General features: G+C 39.5%; 1 protein-coding gene across 8 annotated transcripts in view; it reads right to left on the reverse strand.

Moving 5' to 3' along the window:
* LOC138761742 (collagen alpha-3(VI) chain-like) overlaps positions 1 to 17,282 on the reverse strand; it is a 380,600-nt gene that overhangs the window by 7,864 nt on the left and 355,454 nt on the right. For 7 of the 8 annotated variants that reach the window (XM_069934408.1, XM_069934409.1, XM_069934407.1 and 4 more), the window contains 6 exons: positions 17,092 to 17,194; positions 16,957 to 16,994; positions 13,308 to 13,562; positions 11,880 to 11,954; positions 9,644 to 9,814; positions 9,467 to 9,508 (listed from right to left, as the gene is read on the reverse strand). In XM_069934408.1, the coding sequence (XP_069790509.1) occupies positions 9,467 to 9,508; positions 9,644 to 9,814; positions 11,880 to 11,954; positions 13,308 to 13,562; positions 16,957 to 16,994; positions 17,092 to 17,194 (684 nt within the window). The remainder of the gene's footprint in view (positions 1 to 9,466; positions 9,509 to 9,643; positions 9,815 to 11,879; positions 11,955 to 13,307; positions 13,563 to 16,956; positions 16,995 to 17,091; positions 17,195 to 17,282) is intronic. The other variant, XM_069934410.1, reaches the window with a different exon arrangement.

Here is a 17,282-nt window from a genome sequence, read left to right on the forward strand (position 1 = left end):
CAGCAGTATTACAGGGAAATTATTGAACAGAATGAAGTTTTATTTCTGTTCTCATGCATGTATTTAATTCCAATATCTGCACAACCCTGCTAAGTAATCAATCCCTTTTTATTAATTTACTAATTGCCAATAAACTAGTAAGTATAGAAGTATGGTTGTGGTCTCCTCTACATCAGAGAGACTGGATGCAGACCGGGAGATTGCTTCATTCAGCACCTTAGCTCTGTCTGCCGCAATATCGGGGATCTCCTTGCAATGACCCATTTCAATTCCCTGCCCCATTCCCATTCCAACATATCTGTCCATGGTCTCATGCACTACCAGACTGAGAATACGCCCAAATTGGAGGAACAACACTTCAATATTCCATCCTCCAAACAGATGGCATTAACATCAATAGCCCGATCCATATGCCCACCACTTCTGTGTAAAAAGGTTACCCTTCAGGTTCCTGTCAAATCTCTGCCCCTTCATCCTTAAATCTATATCCTCTGGTTACTGATTCCTCTGGTCTGGGCAAAAGACACTGTTGGATTCTATTTCCCTCATTTATTTGGCATCCTGGTCATCATCTGAAATAATCTATCGCTACACATTGGTGGACCCTGGATGCTGTGCTAAACTGCTCCAAGGTTGCAACCTATGATCTCCATCCTTGGAAAGTGAAGGATATCAGGCTTGTGAGAGACCCATCATTACCAGTTCTTCTCTGGACCTCAAAATTCTGACTCAGTACTTAAATTGCCCTCTTAACAGGTCTGAGGGAACAGTTTTTGCAAGCAAGCCAACGTGCCTGCATCTTCTCAAGTGAAGCCAAGGGAAGGCAACAAATCGTGTCCATGCTAGCAAAGGAATAGAAGCTGTAAGATTCCCTTAAGTAAGCCATTTATTGATTACTTTCATGGGATATAATTAGCATTATTCTATTAATTAACTCTTCCTTTCCAGACGTAATATAATTCTTGCCTTTTTTGTTATCTGAAGGTGTGGACCGGACCTAGGTTTTAAACTATTTGATGATAGATCCTCGGGATAGACCTCTCAGTTGTTTTTTTTTCCTTAATTAAATGCTTTTATTTAGTAGATTAGTTGGGGGTTTTATATTAAATAATTATAATATTATTTTATATGTTTGAGATGAGAATTATTAATAATGTCACATTTTTACTCTTTGGAATTTATATGATACTTATACTTGGACAGACCATTTTAATTGTTATTTTTATTCTCCTTATGCTGTGTATATTATGAAATGTTAATAATAAGATTGAAAAAGAAAGAATGTTTGAATAATAATGCATTGACTCACTATTCATCTAGATTCCAGATATCAAAAGGTTGTCATTGATAGTAAACTTAACTGCAATTTTTTTCAAAAGACAATTATTGTAATTCTTCAAATGGTTCTTGCTTAAGAAACTTTGGGTAAACATGACAAGTGAATAGCAATGGGAAGGTGGAGAAAATTTGTTGATAATGAGTGGTAGATAATTGAAACCAATGGGATTCATGAAGGCACTTAATTTCCTACCAGCCCACTTGCCATAATCTCAAATTAATATTTTTTGAGTATTCTAATTGAATAATTCTTCTGAGTATTAACTGTGGAAATATTACTTTTATGTTCTAATGAATGGCTTTTCAGGTTAGAAAATAGAACAGTACACCACAAGGACTACATCAAACCAAAACTCTTCTACCTGCATTGGACAGATATCCATCCATTCGCTGCATATGCCTATGTCTATCTGAAAGCCTTTTAAATGCTACTGTTGAATCTACTTCCACCAATACGACTCTTGACAGCTTATTCCAGGCACCTACCATTGTCTGTGCGAAATATTTGCCCCACACATCTCCCTTAGACTTTCTCCAACCTCACCTTACATACATGCTCTCTACTGAGTGAGAATTTTACCCTATCAATACCTTCCACTATTTCATAAACTTATGTCGGGTCACCTCTCAGCCACTGATGGCCCAGAGAAAACAACCCAAGTTTGTCCAATCTCTCCCCCATAACTCATACCTCAACCAGGCACCATCCTGGTAAACCTTTCCTGTCCCCTTTCCAAAGCCTCCGTGTCACTCCAGTAATGGGGTGACCAGAATTGCACATATTATTCCATGTGTGGCCAAACCAACGTTTTATACAGCAGCAACATGATCCGCTTATTTTTGTACCCCAGTTGATTTAAATTGAGTGGCAATGATCCTTCCAAGCAATTGGTGTTCTGAGCGAATTATAAAAGGTTACACTTTGAAAAATTATGCACACTCATTATTTGATCCTGAAGATGGAAGTGTCAATGACATCCCTTTGAAGGTCACAAGAAAGTGTTTATCAGCAGAGCTACTTTGATGGTGCAGACGCCAATAATTAACCAACAATTTGCCTGCATTCTGTTCACTCAACAAGCTGTGTACATTCAATGAGAGAGAACACAAGAATTTTATTTGTAAACATTAGAAGTTAAGTCAAAGGCTGAGATTAAGAAAAGTCAACTGGAGTTTCATGAACATTCCAAGAAAGAGGATCCAAGAATTTTATTGCAAACATTGGAAGTTAAAACAAAGGCTGAGTTTAAGAAATGTCAAGTGGAATTATTCGTGCAGTAAACAACTTGCTCCTTTGAAGTTAAAACAGAAAATGCTGTGAACACAATGGGCAGTATTTGTGGAAAGAGTTTTCGACATTTCAAGTCGAAAACCTTTCATCTGAATTGGGAAATGGAGGATGAAGTTCAGCTTGTTGCAGAACATGCATCTGGGGAGAGTGGAGAGCAGAGACCCAATGCTCCCCCACTGGTCCTACCACCCTGTCCTACTGCCAAATGCTCTACGCAAGCTTTAAACGGCCTGTTAAAGGAGCCGATGGTGTTTTATTTAAAATTCTGTGACTGCAGGGTCTGGGTCCAAGATGGCAGTGCCTGTGTTCGGCAGTGGCCTCGAGGGGTTGCAGACTACAGCAGTGGACTGGCACAAAGCACCAGTAGCAGGGAGAACACCATCTGTTGAGAAGCAGAGGAGAATACCCTAAGGACAGTGACCACGATGGCAGACCAGTAAAGGACTCTGTAGCTGAAGGACACACAGGCTGTGGGCTGCTAGAGACTCACTCATGAGAACCAGGCATTAGAAGCAGGATTTGAGAGGGTGCTGAGGGCAACAAGGGCCCTGGGGACTGAAGGCTTCATCATTATATTGGACATTTGGATCTGGACTCGGGTGACTGGTGGTTGAACTGGGGTCATGTGCAGCTTCAGAGGGTGCAGGAGTGTTGGAGGCAAATCCATGGACATAGTGTCTCTGATGGGAGACTTTGTCTGTAAGGAAATGCTCGTGGCCAATTTTTGTCTGCCTTATGGCAATTTCAATGTAATATTACATTTCTGTTTTATTACAATAAATATTACCTATTCTGAGAATGGATGGTGGAAGGACAGATAGAACCCATGGAATATTTTTGGTCAGGTGAGGTGAGAATTTCTGTGGGGATAAGCTGTAAGTGAAGTCATCTGCCTGATAGGCTAATTAATACAACATTCTCCTTGCAATGTCGGAGACCGAGAAGTGCACTGAGAGGTTTACAAAATGATGGGGAATATAGATAGAATGGAGAGTCGAAGTCTTCTTCCTAGGATGGTAGTGTTGAAAACCAGACGCCACAGGTTTACAATGAGAGGAGAAAGATTTAAAGATCTGAGCAGCAAGTTGTTTCACACAGATGGTTAAATGGAATGAGTGATCAGAAAAATTAGAAGAGGCAGATAAATTACAATAGGTCCTTGGACAGAAAAGATACAGAGGGATATGGGCTTAATCTGGGCAAGTGGGATCAGTAAAGATTGACATCACAGTTGATGTGGAGGAGGTGGGCCATTTCTGTGCAGTACTGCTCCATGAATCTTATACTAAGTTCCAATGTGTTTGATTAATTACTAAAAAGAATAAATGAGTTCATGAAATGATTATACGACAATGATTACATTTGTGGAAGCGAATGAATAAGATTATTTCACATCTGATATAATCAAGCATTTGGGGAAGTGCCATGGATAGTGAAACTGCTGTCTCCAATGGCCCAAGCTCACTTTTGACATGCTGTGTTGTCTATGCAGAGTTTGCACGTTCTCCATATGCTCCAGCATACTCTCGTAATGTGAAGATATGCAAATGGAGAGGTGAGTTTGCGACTGTGAAATGCCCCTGGTGTGTCGGTGAATGGTTGAATCTGGGGGGAGTGGATGGGAATAGGGGGAAAATGAAATAGGATTAATGTAAAATTAGTGTAAATGGCTGGCTGATGGTTGTTATGGACTCAGTGGGATGAATGGTCGATTTCTATGCTACAATAGATATTACAAAAACACATTCAAGAAGTTACTGCAGATTGGCCTAATTATACAGTGATTTAAGTTCAGAATTTGGTCACCATTCCACAGGAGTTTCAATGCTTTTCTATATTCTCGTCACATTGAAAGCACATTTCTGGCACTCTCTGTTAACTCGTTCAGTTCCTTCACACTGCTGAGATTTACAGAGATGGTCTTGTTATGTTTCCATGTGAATTACAGGCAAGGTTAAGCTTGAGTTACTGCTATAATTCTGGCAAATGTACATTGCTTCTCTTAACTTTTCCCAAACCTAATTCATCAAATCGAATGGAATGTCTCTAGAATACAACACATTTTTTGTTCATTACTGATGATCAGGAAAGTTTAACATTTCCTGGAATAAAGAATGAATTTTAAGACCAAGGTTCATCAGCATAAGTAAGAAAGGTTTCCTAATCACATTAGGTCCTTGCCAACTGCAGGACTTTATTTCCTGTTCTCTTTTCCCTGGGAGAGACAGCTGGCTAATGCTCCTGGAACACCTCCTGTAAAACTTTGATTTCTTTGAATAAAGAAGTGGCCATTAATAGCCCTTAGAGACTCCCATGAGGTTCAAGGGATTGTCAGAGATGGAGTATTTCATAAGGTTTCTTTGTATGTTGATGACTTATTAGTTTATATTTCAGATCCCAAAAGATCTATTCCAGCTATATGTTATCTGTCTTTTCTCAATTCAGCTCTTGCTCTGGATAGAAATTAAACCTTCATAAAAGTGAACTTTTTCTGATTAATATGCAGGTTCCCATCTACACTCAAGTTCCATTAAAGATTGTTAGAGATAATTTCATATACATAGGGATTAAAATTACTAAAAGATTTATATATAAACTCAATTTTTCTCCTCTATTCAAGTACGTGAAATGGTCTTTTTCTAGATGGTCTTCTTTGTCATTACCTTTAATAGGTCATATTAATGCAGTTAAAATGATAATATTACCCAAGTTTTTATATTTATTTCAAACAATTCCTGTTTTCATCCTGAAATCTCTTTAATAATATTGAATCAAAACTTTCTTCCCTTATTTGGAAGAACAAAAACCCTATAATTAGTAAATTTCATTTACAAAAAATTAAAAAAGATGAAGATATGGCCTTGTCTAATTTTAGATTTTATTACTGGGCTGTTAATATTCATTTTCTAACTTTTTGGATTTTTTTATTCTGACAAATTGGATCGTCGATTATGGACAGATTTAGAATTGAAATTTATGCAGGCAGTATTCAGTGACCTCTCTTCTACTTAGTTTTTCCAAGATCAGTAAGGATATTTCTAATCCAATACTCAAACATATATTGCTAATCTCGTTCCCATTTAGGAATTTTTTTAAATTTAAAAAACTTTATCCAGTGCTATCTCTCTTAATTTTTTTTGACTATCGATAATTGATCAACCTTTCTCTATATGGAAAATCAAAGGTATGGTTTTTTTCACAAATTTATTTAAGGAAGGTTGTTTTTTTGTCTTTTGAACAGTTTGAAAGTATATGACTTATCAAACACTTTTTTAGATATTTACAGATTAGAAATTTCTTAAATGTGATATTACCAGACTTTCCATTTGAATATCTACCAAATCTAGTTGATAATATTTTTCAATTGAATCCTTCTCAGAAAGAATTAATTGGAATTATACATGATCAATTTTTAAAAAATTGCAAAGAGTACTTCATGATAAGATTAAAAGGTCTTGGGAACTGGAATTGAAAGACCCTTATCTGAGGATCTCTCCCTTATTGCAGTTCAGAAACAGCAGATGATACAGAATTCTGAAGGGATGGAAACAAAATAGCAGTATTCCCAGGCTTGCTTTTCCATTTGGGAAGATAACAATAGACAGAATGGAGCAGCAGCAATCATCAAGGATCTACACCACCCAGGACATACTCTGTTCTCACTGCTGCCATCAGAAAGGATGTACAGGTGCCACAAGATTCGTGCCACCAGGTTCTGGAATAGCTGCTACCCTTCCACCATCAGATCCTCAACAACAAACTCAATCAGACATTCATTTAAGGGCTTTTACTCTGCTCATTATTTATTACTGAATATTTATTTCTGTATTTACGGTCAGTTTAAGATGTCATGTTTTTATATATTTCTTTCTTCTTGAGTATAGTTTAATGTTCCCGGTAATTTAAAAATCATTGAGCCAGCTCTGTCATTCAGTAAGATCATGGCTGATCTGGCTGTGGATTCAGCTCCATCACCTTTCTGTTCTCTATACCCTTAATTTCCCAACTATTCAATAATCTATCTGTATCTTAAATAAATCTAGTGAGACTGCCTCCATTGCTTCAGGGGGCAGAGAATTCCACAGGTTCAGTACTCTCTTAGAGAAGCAATTCCTCCTTGCACCTGTCTACAGCGACACCCCCAAACCTTGAGGCTATGTCCCCTCATTCTCGTCCCTCGTCTCACCAGCCTCCCTTTCCTCTATTCTTTCTATAATTTTATATGTTTCTGTACAATTCACCCTCATCCTTCTAAAGTCCAATGAGTATAGTCGTAGGCTATTCATTTCCAGAATCAAACGGGTGAACAACTTCTGCCTCACACTTGCTCCTCTAAATCTATTCTGTTGTGAGCAATTGTGGATCCAGCACTGATCCCTGCACTTATTACTTATCACTGATTGTAACCAGAGAAACATCTATTTATCCCAACTCTCCTGTTGATTTTAACATCCTCAATACATTTGAGTAAAAACACAACTGGAGAAACTCAGCAGGTCAAGCAGTGCCCTTTATACAGCAAAGATAAAGATACAAAACCATGAGGCTTTAGCCCTTCCTCGAGGAATATAAGGCATATACCTTGACAAAGGGCTCAAGCTTGTAACGCTGGTTATGTATCTTTATCTTTGGATACTGTTTGACCTGCTGAATTTCTCCAGCTTTGTGTTTTTTCTTCATTCACGGTGTCTGCAAATTTTTGTGTTCTACTTCTACTTTCATTTTAATGCATTGACATCTAACTCCATGCATCCTCATCTCATGCAGAGATCTTCTGTCTAATCTCCTATCCATTCATATGGAGTTTCTTGTGACAACTGAGAAATAAGCTGTTTTTCCAGTCTCCTTCTTCCCTTCCATTCACCCCTCCGTACTCCTGTTTCTTTTAATCTGCACATCCCCAAAGTTTGCCAATCAATATTATACCTTTGACTTCTTCCAAATTCTGCATTTGTCACATGCCCACCAGAGTTAATGGGAAGCATGTTGCTGTGTTCTTCCTTCTTGCAGGCACTATTTATGGCTGCACCCATTCACCATTGTTACCAATCATTCCCTTCACCACTGGATCACTGAGCCTGCAGTGTGCTCCATGCAGGAAATGCACACCAGTAACTTCCCAAAGTTAGCCTGCCCCATTCCTGGGGCTTTAGCCATTTTGATAATTTGGCAGTGGAGCACCGGAATTTTCCCTATTCTGCCTCAGCATTCCACCATATCCCTATTGGCCACTCCTGAGGAGTAAATATCACCAACATCCTTTTCTGGTCCAATCACATCAATGATAAAACCAAGAAGCCACCTCGACTTCTGCAGAAACTTGAGAAAATTGGTCTCCAATGAATTTGAAAAAATACATCAGAGAAAGTATCTTGTCTGGATGCACCACAGCTCGGGATAGCAAGAAACAGCTGAGTGTTGTTGATGCAGCTGCTTTGAGTTCATTCACCTCAAAACATGCATCAGTTCAGAAATGTGAAATCAAGCAATAGGCAGCAGCTTATGCATGTAAAAGTTGATTTGAAACCAAAGAGTTGACCTTATTGTGGTAAACAAGGAGTCTGCAGATGATGGAGAATGAGAGCAATGCACAAAAGTGCTGGAGAGTTCAGCAGATCACGCAGCATCATGTAAAACAATAGGCAGTCAGCGTTTTGGGAAGGACTCAGGCTCAAGTGCTTATTATTATTTAGACATACAGCACGGTAACAAGCCCTTCTGTCCCATAAGCACACATCACTCAATTACACCCAACTGACCTACAATCCCCGTACGTTTTAAAAGGTGGGAGAAAACCAGAGCACCCAGTGGAAACCCATGCAGGCTCGGAGAGAAAGGGGCAAACTCCTTTCAGACAGCTCCAGATTTGAACCCCAGTCACTATTGCGCTAACTGTGCCACCCTCTTGCTTTCCATGGATGGTGCATGACCTGCTGAGTTTCTCCAGCACTTTTGTCTATTGCTCAGGTGATTGCATTGAATCTTCCACCGCTAAGCATTATGGGATTTCTGAGTATCAGGATTCAGTGAGAGATTGGACATAGTTATCTCAATAGAGATGTAGACACAATCTCTAATCATCAGTGTGTTCTCCATTCAGCATATGACCAGCATTAATGCTGAAGTCTTCACATATACATCTCTATGCGCCTCAAATCAATCTCCCTATTCCCTGTTACACATTTTTTGCAATACAATTCATCAAAAGGTAGAAACATTATTCAAGAATATGTAACACACTTCTGTGCATTCATCCTATTCCAACTTTTAAAAAAGATCATTTAATTTGCTCTAAAATCGAGCATTTCACAGTGATAAACCTTTCCCTAATTTGCATCCAATGGAGAGTTTTCAGATACCGTATATCATAATTCTCTGTTTTATAATCTCATGGGTGCTATTGCAATCTGCCCTAAACAAGTCAAAATAGAAAAAGTGTAGACAAAACAGACTTGAATCTCACTAACTTAAATGTAATCCCCATCTGGCTACATGGAGCAAAGTACAGTAGAGGTTTTCAAACAATGGTTTTCTGTTTCCAAATAGAGTTGTCCTTCCATCAACTCCCACTTCACTCCAGCTTTCCCTGGTCCTTCCTGCTGTCATCTTCCCCCATCTGTTGCTCAAGCTGCATCTCTCTGTGAAACTTACTTGATCTTTTTCCCTCAGTTACGTCTTTGGGCTTCACCCCTCTGTGTCCACCCCTTGAAACATTCTGCAATCCCCAAATCCCACCATTGCATCACCATTACAAATGCCTTAAAAAAAAAGTTCAGATTAGCTTCCTTTGAATAGCTGGATTACTATGAATTCAGTTTAAGATAATAGAACATTTACCTGACAACATTTCTTCTAGCTTGGGTTCTGATATGCTTGCTTCTGGTACCATGGGAGAAAGGGACGGGAAGTTACCATTAAAAAAAAATTCAGCCCAGTTATTTTTTAACACTGTAATGACTGAAGGACATCAAAATGACAGACAATACATTATCTTTCAATGTCTATATTACTTACCTGACTGTATGCATTCTGCATTGCACTCAGCTTCTGTGTCAAACCTATTACCATTACCATCGCAACCACCATACCAAAATTGAGTGCAGATGTTGTTTTTGCTGTCAAAGAACCATTTTGCAGTATATTCTGAACACTGTGATCCAGCGTCAAAATCCAGCATGCACCGATCTGTCAAATTTATGCAAGATTTAAATCGTTAACACAAACTATATAGTAAAATCAGGACATTGCAAATTGAAAATCAGTTTATGCATGGGCAGTACAAGTGCAAATCAGTTTATACATGGGCAGTACAAGTGCAATGCATAGGAGACCAGTTTCCCAAAGATTACTTCATTACACTAATGACACTGATTGGATACAAATCTCACAGCAAAAGCAAGGGGAATAGTTGGGGTGTTCTGCATTAACACTGAACTCCCAACCAGAAAGATTCTCATCTCCTCATTAGTATACATGTACAAGGCTACAAAGCAGCAATTCACTGCATTATGGACCAGTCTGGATCATTCTCAACATATGGAGAGCTGCTACAGATAGAAAACTAACGATGGCATGGGTTTGCATGCACAATATTTCATAGAAAAGTATTGCGTGGTGCAAAGTTGGAATAGCTCAACCTGACCTGAACTCAAGCTGTTCAATTAGAATAAACATATGACCTAACCGAAGCTGAATCGGGTTCAACTCCTTTGCTTTATTATTCAAACATGATATCTCATTATATTGTTCTTTCTTTATTTTTATTTCCTTTTTTCCTGGATTCCATGGAGTACAATTTCTCGCTAGAATTTGTTTAAGTTTTTTTTAAAAAAAAAGTTACAGCAGGGTAACAAGCCCTTCCGGCCCATGAACCCACATTGGGCAAATACAACAATGAACCTATCAGCCCCGTATGCTTTGTAGAGTGCGAGGAAACTGTAGCAGCCAGAAAGAACCCATGCAGGTCACGGGGAGAACCAAATCCTGATGGACAGTGCTGGATTTGAATCCAGGTCACTGGTGCTGTAATAGTATTGCATTTTCCATTTTTATTTCCCAAAATTCTATTTCCAAGCCTGTTAAAAGTATCAACTTTTCTGCACTTTATAACCCCGGTCTATGCCATCCTTGCATTCTTCAAGACTGAAGCTTCCACTGTGGAAAGGTCAATTCACAAGATTGTTGTTGCTTTTTCTCTTGTATTTAATTGCTCAGCTATAGGCTTCCATCATTTCAATTTTTTTCCCTCAATTTTAAAATGCTCCAAAAGTCTAATTTCGTCCAAATACTGGTCTGTACATGGCTTCATGGGAAAAATTGATCCCTGCCCACGATAAAAGCTGGTGCCATTTTACAACATGGAATATATTATTTTATTGTAGATTCTTTTTCAGCGGAATTGCTAAAGGCAGAGTGATCTGTTACATGCATAACAACTGTACTTTTTTAATTTGGATATTGTCACGAGGTTGAAAGAATCTGTCCTGAACCTGCCCTCGCAGGTTCAGGTGGACCGTTGGCTGTGGAAAGTGAGGAGAAGGATGCCAATGCTACAGTCTTAAGCAAACAATGAGAAGCTGGAGGGAGCAGAATTCCTCTCCATGGATGCCAACTGACCAGCTGTTGCTTATAGTTTGAAAGATGCTGCAGAAAGGTTCATAGTTTTGGAGTTTCCTCGTCAAAGGCAGCAATTGATTTAAAAAAGTCAGAGAAAATTGGAGAGCAGAGTGAAGAACGCCGAAAGAATGTGATGGTTTAGGTGCAAGAATTCATTGCTAGATGATGGGAATGCAATCACTGTCTCACACTAAATTAAATAAATGTAGCTTATGTCATCATACAATTAATTAAGGATCATCTGGTGAAACTGTGTGTGGAGGATAAAACTGTACGAGAGGTAAAAAAGAAATGTACAGAAGCTGACTAGTGGAAAATGTTGTAAGTGGATCTCCTGCCATTTATGGTTAGCCTAGTTTCTCATCAATTTACCATATACAGTATTCTCCCTGTACAATATACAGACTTACCACAATTATAACATGCAATCCTATGCACGTCATTCACTAATGGACTAACTGCTGCACTAACCATGCCTATCTCATGCTGCTCTCACTTTAAATCACACTGAGCCTTCACGTGAAAAAGAGCATTTTCTCACTAACTCAAAACCAGATTCATTTGCTATGTTCACAAGGTGTTCTCAATGAAATGCTACATGATATACACAGTAAGCACGCTCATGAACAATTACCTATTTCGGGATTCTCAATTGGCTCCACGATGACTTGGGTAATTGAACTTTTGACCTCTGCCTCTCGTGATTTTTCTAAAGTTAGAAGAGAAACCAATCAGTTTTGCACCAAAATAACGTAATAAAGGTAAATGTATTTTTTTCATGCAACACAGTCTTAAATCCATCACCCCATTTCTTCTGATTTATTAATTATTCTGTGCTGATAACACAAGAACCCCGAAGCAACTCAACAGTCTTGGAGAGTTCACAGGAGGTACAGATATATAACCAAAGTTTTGGGCCTGACCCCCTTCTTCAGACCTTGATGAAGGGCTCAGGGCCGAAATGCTGGTTATATACATTTCCTTCCAATGGACACGGTGACGCTTGGTGAGGTCCTCCAGCATTTTTGTGTTTTTACTACAATCACAGTGTTTGCAGATGTTGGCGTTTCACGCTGTGCTGACAACAATGTGACTCTGATCTTTGCTGAGCTTAGAATTTCTGGAATTGCGGATTGGAGCATTAGCCAGATCTGAAACTGTATTCTTTTGTGTGTTCTGAATCCATCTATTAGCTAACCTGCTCAAGTTCCAGAGTCACCTTGTGACTTTTCACAGGGGCAGCATGGTGGGAACTTCTAGTGCAGCAAGTCTTTTATCAGGCTGGATTTTTAGGGACTTGGCAGAAGAATAAGGGAACACAATTAAAGTATTATATATTATATATAACTGTAGAAAATGTGGTGCATGATCTAGAATTGTGGCAGGAGCAGATTCAATAGCCAAACAGATTCTAAACCAGGCAGGATAGGCATTTGAAGGGGAAAATATTTGGAGCTATGGGAGAGTTGTAATCTTTGAATTTGGTTGCTTATTGTGAAAAGCTTAGTTTGGTACGATATCCAAGCAAGTCAAAGCATACTTAAATTCACTGGATTGTGCAATAATAAAACAAAAGTGCAGGATGCATTGATTCAGCAAGCCAAAGCGTGCATGGCACAAGCGTTACAGAACAAAGGGCAGGGTATGGAGAACGGTTCTGGTAAAACAGTGCAAAGGCGGTGAAAGATCCAACTTCAGCATCTGTTGACAGCAGAGGAGAAACTGTCATTGAATCCAGAAGTTCATGTTTTCAAGCTCGTGTACTTTCTGTCTGAGAGAAGGGTGTGTGTGTCCGGAATGGGAAATTGGATGACCTAGCCCAATCACAATTGGCTAAATGGTCATCTCCTTACTGAATTGTCATGCGAGTGAACTATTCTTCAAAGGGATTGTTTAAAACCTATCTATGCCTCCTATCCAGTGCTGTACATCAACTGTAGGGACAGTAAAATATCTTCCTTCCCTTGCTTAGTCATGCTGAAATTCTGCATGTCTACAAAAAGGACGTGAAAATAATTATTTTAAAAAGTCATCTACTCTTTTGGTCTTGGAGAAAACTTACTCGTTGTAAACACCCCACTATAAATAGATTTTGCTTTGGACTGAGAGAATCCTATCACAATAATGTTGTATCGCTGTCCATTTTCCAAATCTTTTATGACAATTTCAGGATCACTGATATTCAGCTTCAGAACGAGCATGTTCTGGCTCACTTCAACCACAGTAACTTCATAATTATCTATATGCTGAGCTTCAGTCCGAGCCAAATGAAGGATTATGGAGTCTTCTGTAACATTGTAGGCAGATAATTCCAGTCCTGTTGCAACAAAAGAGACAGAAGCAATAATTCAGAACCCAATCTCATATAGAAATGCCCCTGCTGAAACCAAATAAATGTTGAGCAGAGAGAGATTCAGTCTATCCAGACCATTTTCTGAACAATTTACACTCAACTCCAGGGTATGTTTATTTTGAAAATCTTTGCACTCAAAGCTGACTACTGAACATCCAATGGGAGAAAACCCCATTTTAAATTATTAAAAAAATATAAACATACAGCATGCTCTTTTGGTCCATGAGCCCGTGCCACTCAAATACATACAATCAATTTACAACTCCCCATACGTTTTGATGGGTGGGAGGAAACCTGAGGAAGCCTACACAGACACGCGAAGAACGTACAAACTCCTTAGCCACGGTGCCAAATTTGAACCCAGGTCGCTGGCACTATAATAGCTGGGTGCTAACCACTATTGCAACTGTGCTGACCAAACTCTCAGTTTATTCTAACTCTCTGATTTTTATTGGTTAACTAATCCTCCATCACTGGATTCGACAATGGTTGGACGTGAGAAGCCAAAGAGTAGTGGTGGATGATTGCTTCTCAGACTGGAGGCCTATGACTAGTGGTGTGCCTGAGGGATCAGTGCTAGGACCATTGCTGTTTGTCATCTATGTCAATAATCTGGATGATAATGTGGTAAATTGGATCAGCAAGTTTGCAGCTGACACCAAGATTGTGGACAATGAAGCAGTTGCAGAGGGATCTAAACCAGCTGGAAAAATGGGCTTAAAAATGGCAGTTGGAATTTAATGCAGGCAAGTGTGAGGTGTTGCATTTTGGAAGGACAAACACTGTAAATGGTAGTGCACTGAGAAGTGCGGTAGAACAGAGGGATCTGGGAATACAGATACATAATTCACTGAAAGTGGCATCACAGGTGGCTAGGATTGCAAAGAGAGCTTTTGGCATATTAACTTCATAAATCAAAGTACTGCATACAGGAGTTGGGATGTTATGTTAAAATTGTATAAGACATTGGTGAAGCCAAATTTGGAGTATTGTGTGCAGTTTTGGTCACCTAACTACAGGAAAGATGAATAAGATAGAAAGAAGGCAGAGAAGATTTACTATGATGTTGCCCAGACTTCAGGAACTGATTTGCAGGGAAAGGAAAGAACGAGCTTCCAGCTGAAGTGGCTCAATTTTAACTTTACATGGATGGAAGAGATATGGAGGACTGGATGCAGGTCATGGGACTAGGCAAAAAAAAGGTTCAACAAAGACCAGATGGGCCAAAGAGGCTGGTTTCTATGCTATAATGTTCTATGGTTCTATATATTACCCCAACTCCATATATCCTTATTTTATACTGATCTCTTTTGTGCAGCATCTTTCCGAATGGCATCTGAAACCACTTTCACCAGTTCCCCTCAATTCACTGCACTTACTGCAGTATATTCTCAAGGAAATCCAATAAGTTAGTTAAACATGACCTGCTTTTCTTCATGATAACGTCAAGTATTTTCCCAACTTCAGATGTTAAGCTAACTGGCCTATAGTTATCTGACCATAGTCCGGAGAACCGCCATTTCATTTGGTTGTACATGTACAGACAGATGATAATAAGCTCAAACTTCACATTCCTTCTCAATAGCATCGCCACAATCTGCATGGGAGTTACTTTCTACTGCTGAGTACTTGGGAAATTCTGGAGATCACTGAGAACACCTGTCCCCTCTCTTCCTCATGAATGGACAATTGTTGGGCTCCAACCTGGCAGATTTGCTCCTGGTTTGAGAAGACTGCTTAAAACCTACAATTTCCACTGCAGTCATTGAGCACTAAGAGGGGTGTCGCTGAACCTGTCAAGGAATGCAACCCGATTGCATCCTCTCGTCTTTTGAGTTGGTGCATGACCTTGGCAGATTTAGCTATGCTAGTTGTGAGGGAGGCAGCAGAGATGAAGGAAGAGAAGGGTTTGGGTGACTGTGCAAAACAAAACTGTCCAGTATTTGTATTCATTATTCATAGTGCATCATCATTATTGGATTCTTACATTTGGAGCCATCCAGCTGATTCTGGAATTAAAAGTTTAGAAAATTCTGGAATAAAGCAGCAAATGTGGAGACAGAAACAGGAAGCTTCAGATTGACAATCTTTCATTGAGACAAAGGTAAAAAGGACAGGTTGCTATTTTCTGAGTTAAAGCAGGAGAGGTACTTCTTGCTGGGCATTCCTGGACAAGGACTGTCAGACAGGCAGTTAAATGATTGTGATGTAATTAAAGTGCCGAATCATCATCAGTGAAATTCTCTATCTATCCATCAATCTATCAATCTTTGTATATTTTGATCTCTCTATCTATCTGCAGTCTGTCAACTTAGACAACCTAGGGGCTGGCTTGGAGTCACAGAGTAAAAGACTTTGGTATTGTTAAACCATGCTTTAATTTCTGTCCTCTCAGCACTTGGGGAAGGGAGGGAACAAGAGATAAGTCTGGGTGAAAAGTCATGGTTTCATTAAGCTTTCACACACCGGGGAGGGATGCAAGCTTGCATTGCTCAGCAGTTGTGGCTATTGTGACAGCAGGAGCTGGTTATTGGGAGAGTGAAAGAAGCAGCATGGTAGTGGAGGCTGGTACAACAATGGAGTGTGCGATGGCTACCCATACAGACAAGGGAGTCAGAACGGTTACTGTGGCTACAGAGGCCGCTTCTGTCAGACTCTGACTGCTTGTACAGAATTGCCATCAACCTGCCAATGACTGATCAGCTCCTGCAATGGCAGGAAGCCACAATGAATAAATTTGATTTAATTGTGATCTTAAAATACTTAAAGCCCTGTTTGACCGTGATCATAATTTATCTTGTTCATTTTGCTTTGTTTTACCATATGGTTTTCTGTGAATCTTTAGATCCAAAATGGCGTCAGAGAGTGGAAACTCTTCTGTGATGCCTGGATAGCAAACATCCATTTGGAACAGAGAGGAGGAGGAGGAGGAATGTCTTTACCCAGAGGGTGGTGAATCTTTGGAATTCATTGCCATGGATGGCTGTGGAGGCTAAATACATGGGCTTATTTAAGACAAAGGTCAATACGTTCTTGATTAGAAAGGGAATCAAAGGTTATGAAGAAGAAGGTAGGAAAATTGGGTTGCAAAGACTTGCAAATCAGTCATGAAGGAATGGCAGGGTGGACTCAAGGGGCTGAATAGTCTAATTGTTCTCCCACGTCTCGTGAAATGCATAAAATCATGTTTCTTAATTATTTGTAGCTTGAATGGCAGGATAAATGGAGCAATGAAGGGATCAAATCCAGACAGGTTACAACATTCCAAGTAATATTCATTTCTCTCTCTCTCTCCTATGGTTTGGGGAGACCTGCTCTTCCCAACAAATTGGCCCAAATATCACCTGAAGTAACTTACCCACTAGTTTGTCTGCAGCCACGGGAACATCACTTGTGCTAGAGACACACGCACACACAAAAAAAGGGACAGAATTAATTTTGCTGAAATAGTTTCAAGTCAGAGCTGGAAGGAGTTACTGCATTGTTGACTTACACCTGCTGCTGGATGTTCCCAAACATCTCACTACTTGGCTGGTCACTTTGTAACTGCCCACATTGTTTCTCCAGCTCCGGGGACAAGTGGAATGCATTCTCAGCTGGAAAGAAAGAGATTTGCTTTTCTTAGACATTGGTATTAAGAAAACAGTCTTACTAGTCCCCCCCATTTGACTCTGGATCTGTGTC

Source organism: Narcine bancroftii, chromosome 4 (assembly GCF_036971445.1).
Source record: "Narcine bancroftii isolate sNarBan1 chromosome 4, sNarBan1.hap1, whole genome shotgun sequence".
In the NCBI taxonomy this organism is placed as follows: domain Eukaryota; kingdom Metazoa; phylum Chordata; class Chondrichthyes; order Torpediniformes; family Narcinidae; genus Narcine; species Narcine bancroftii.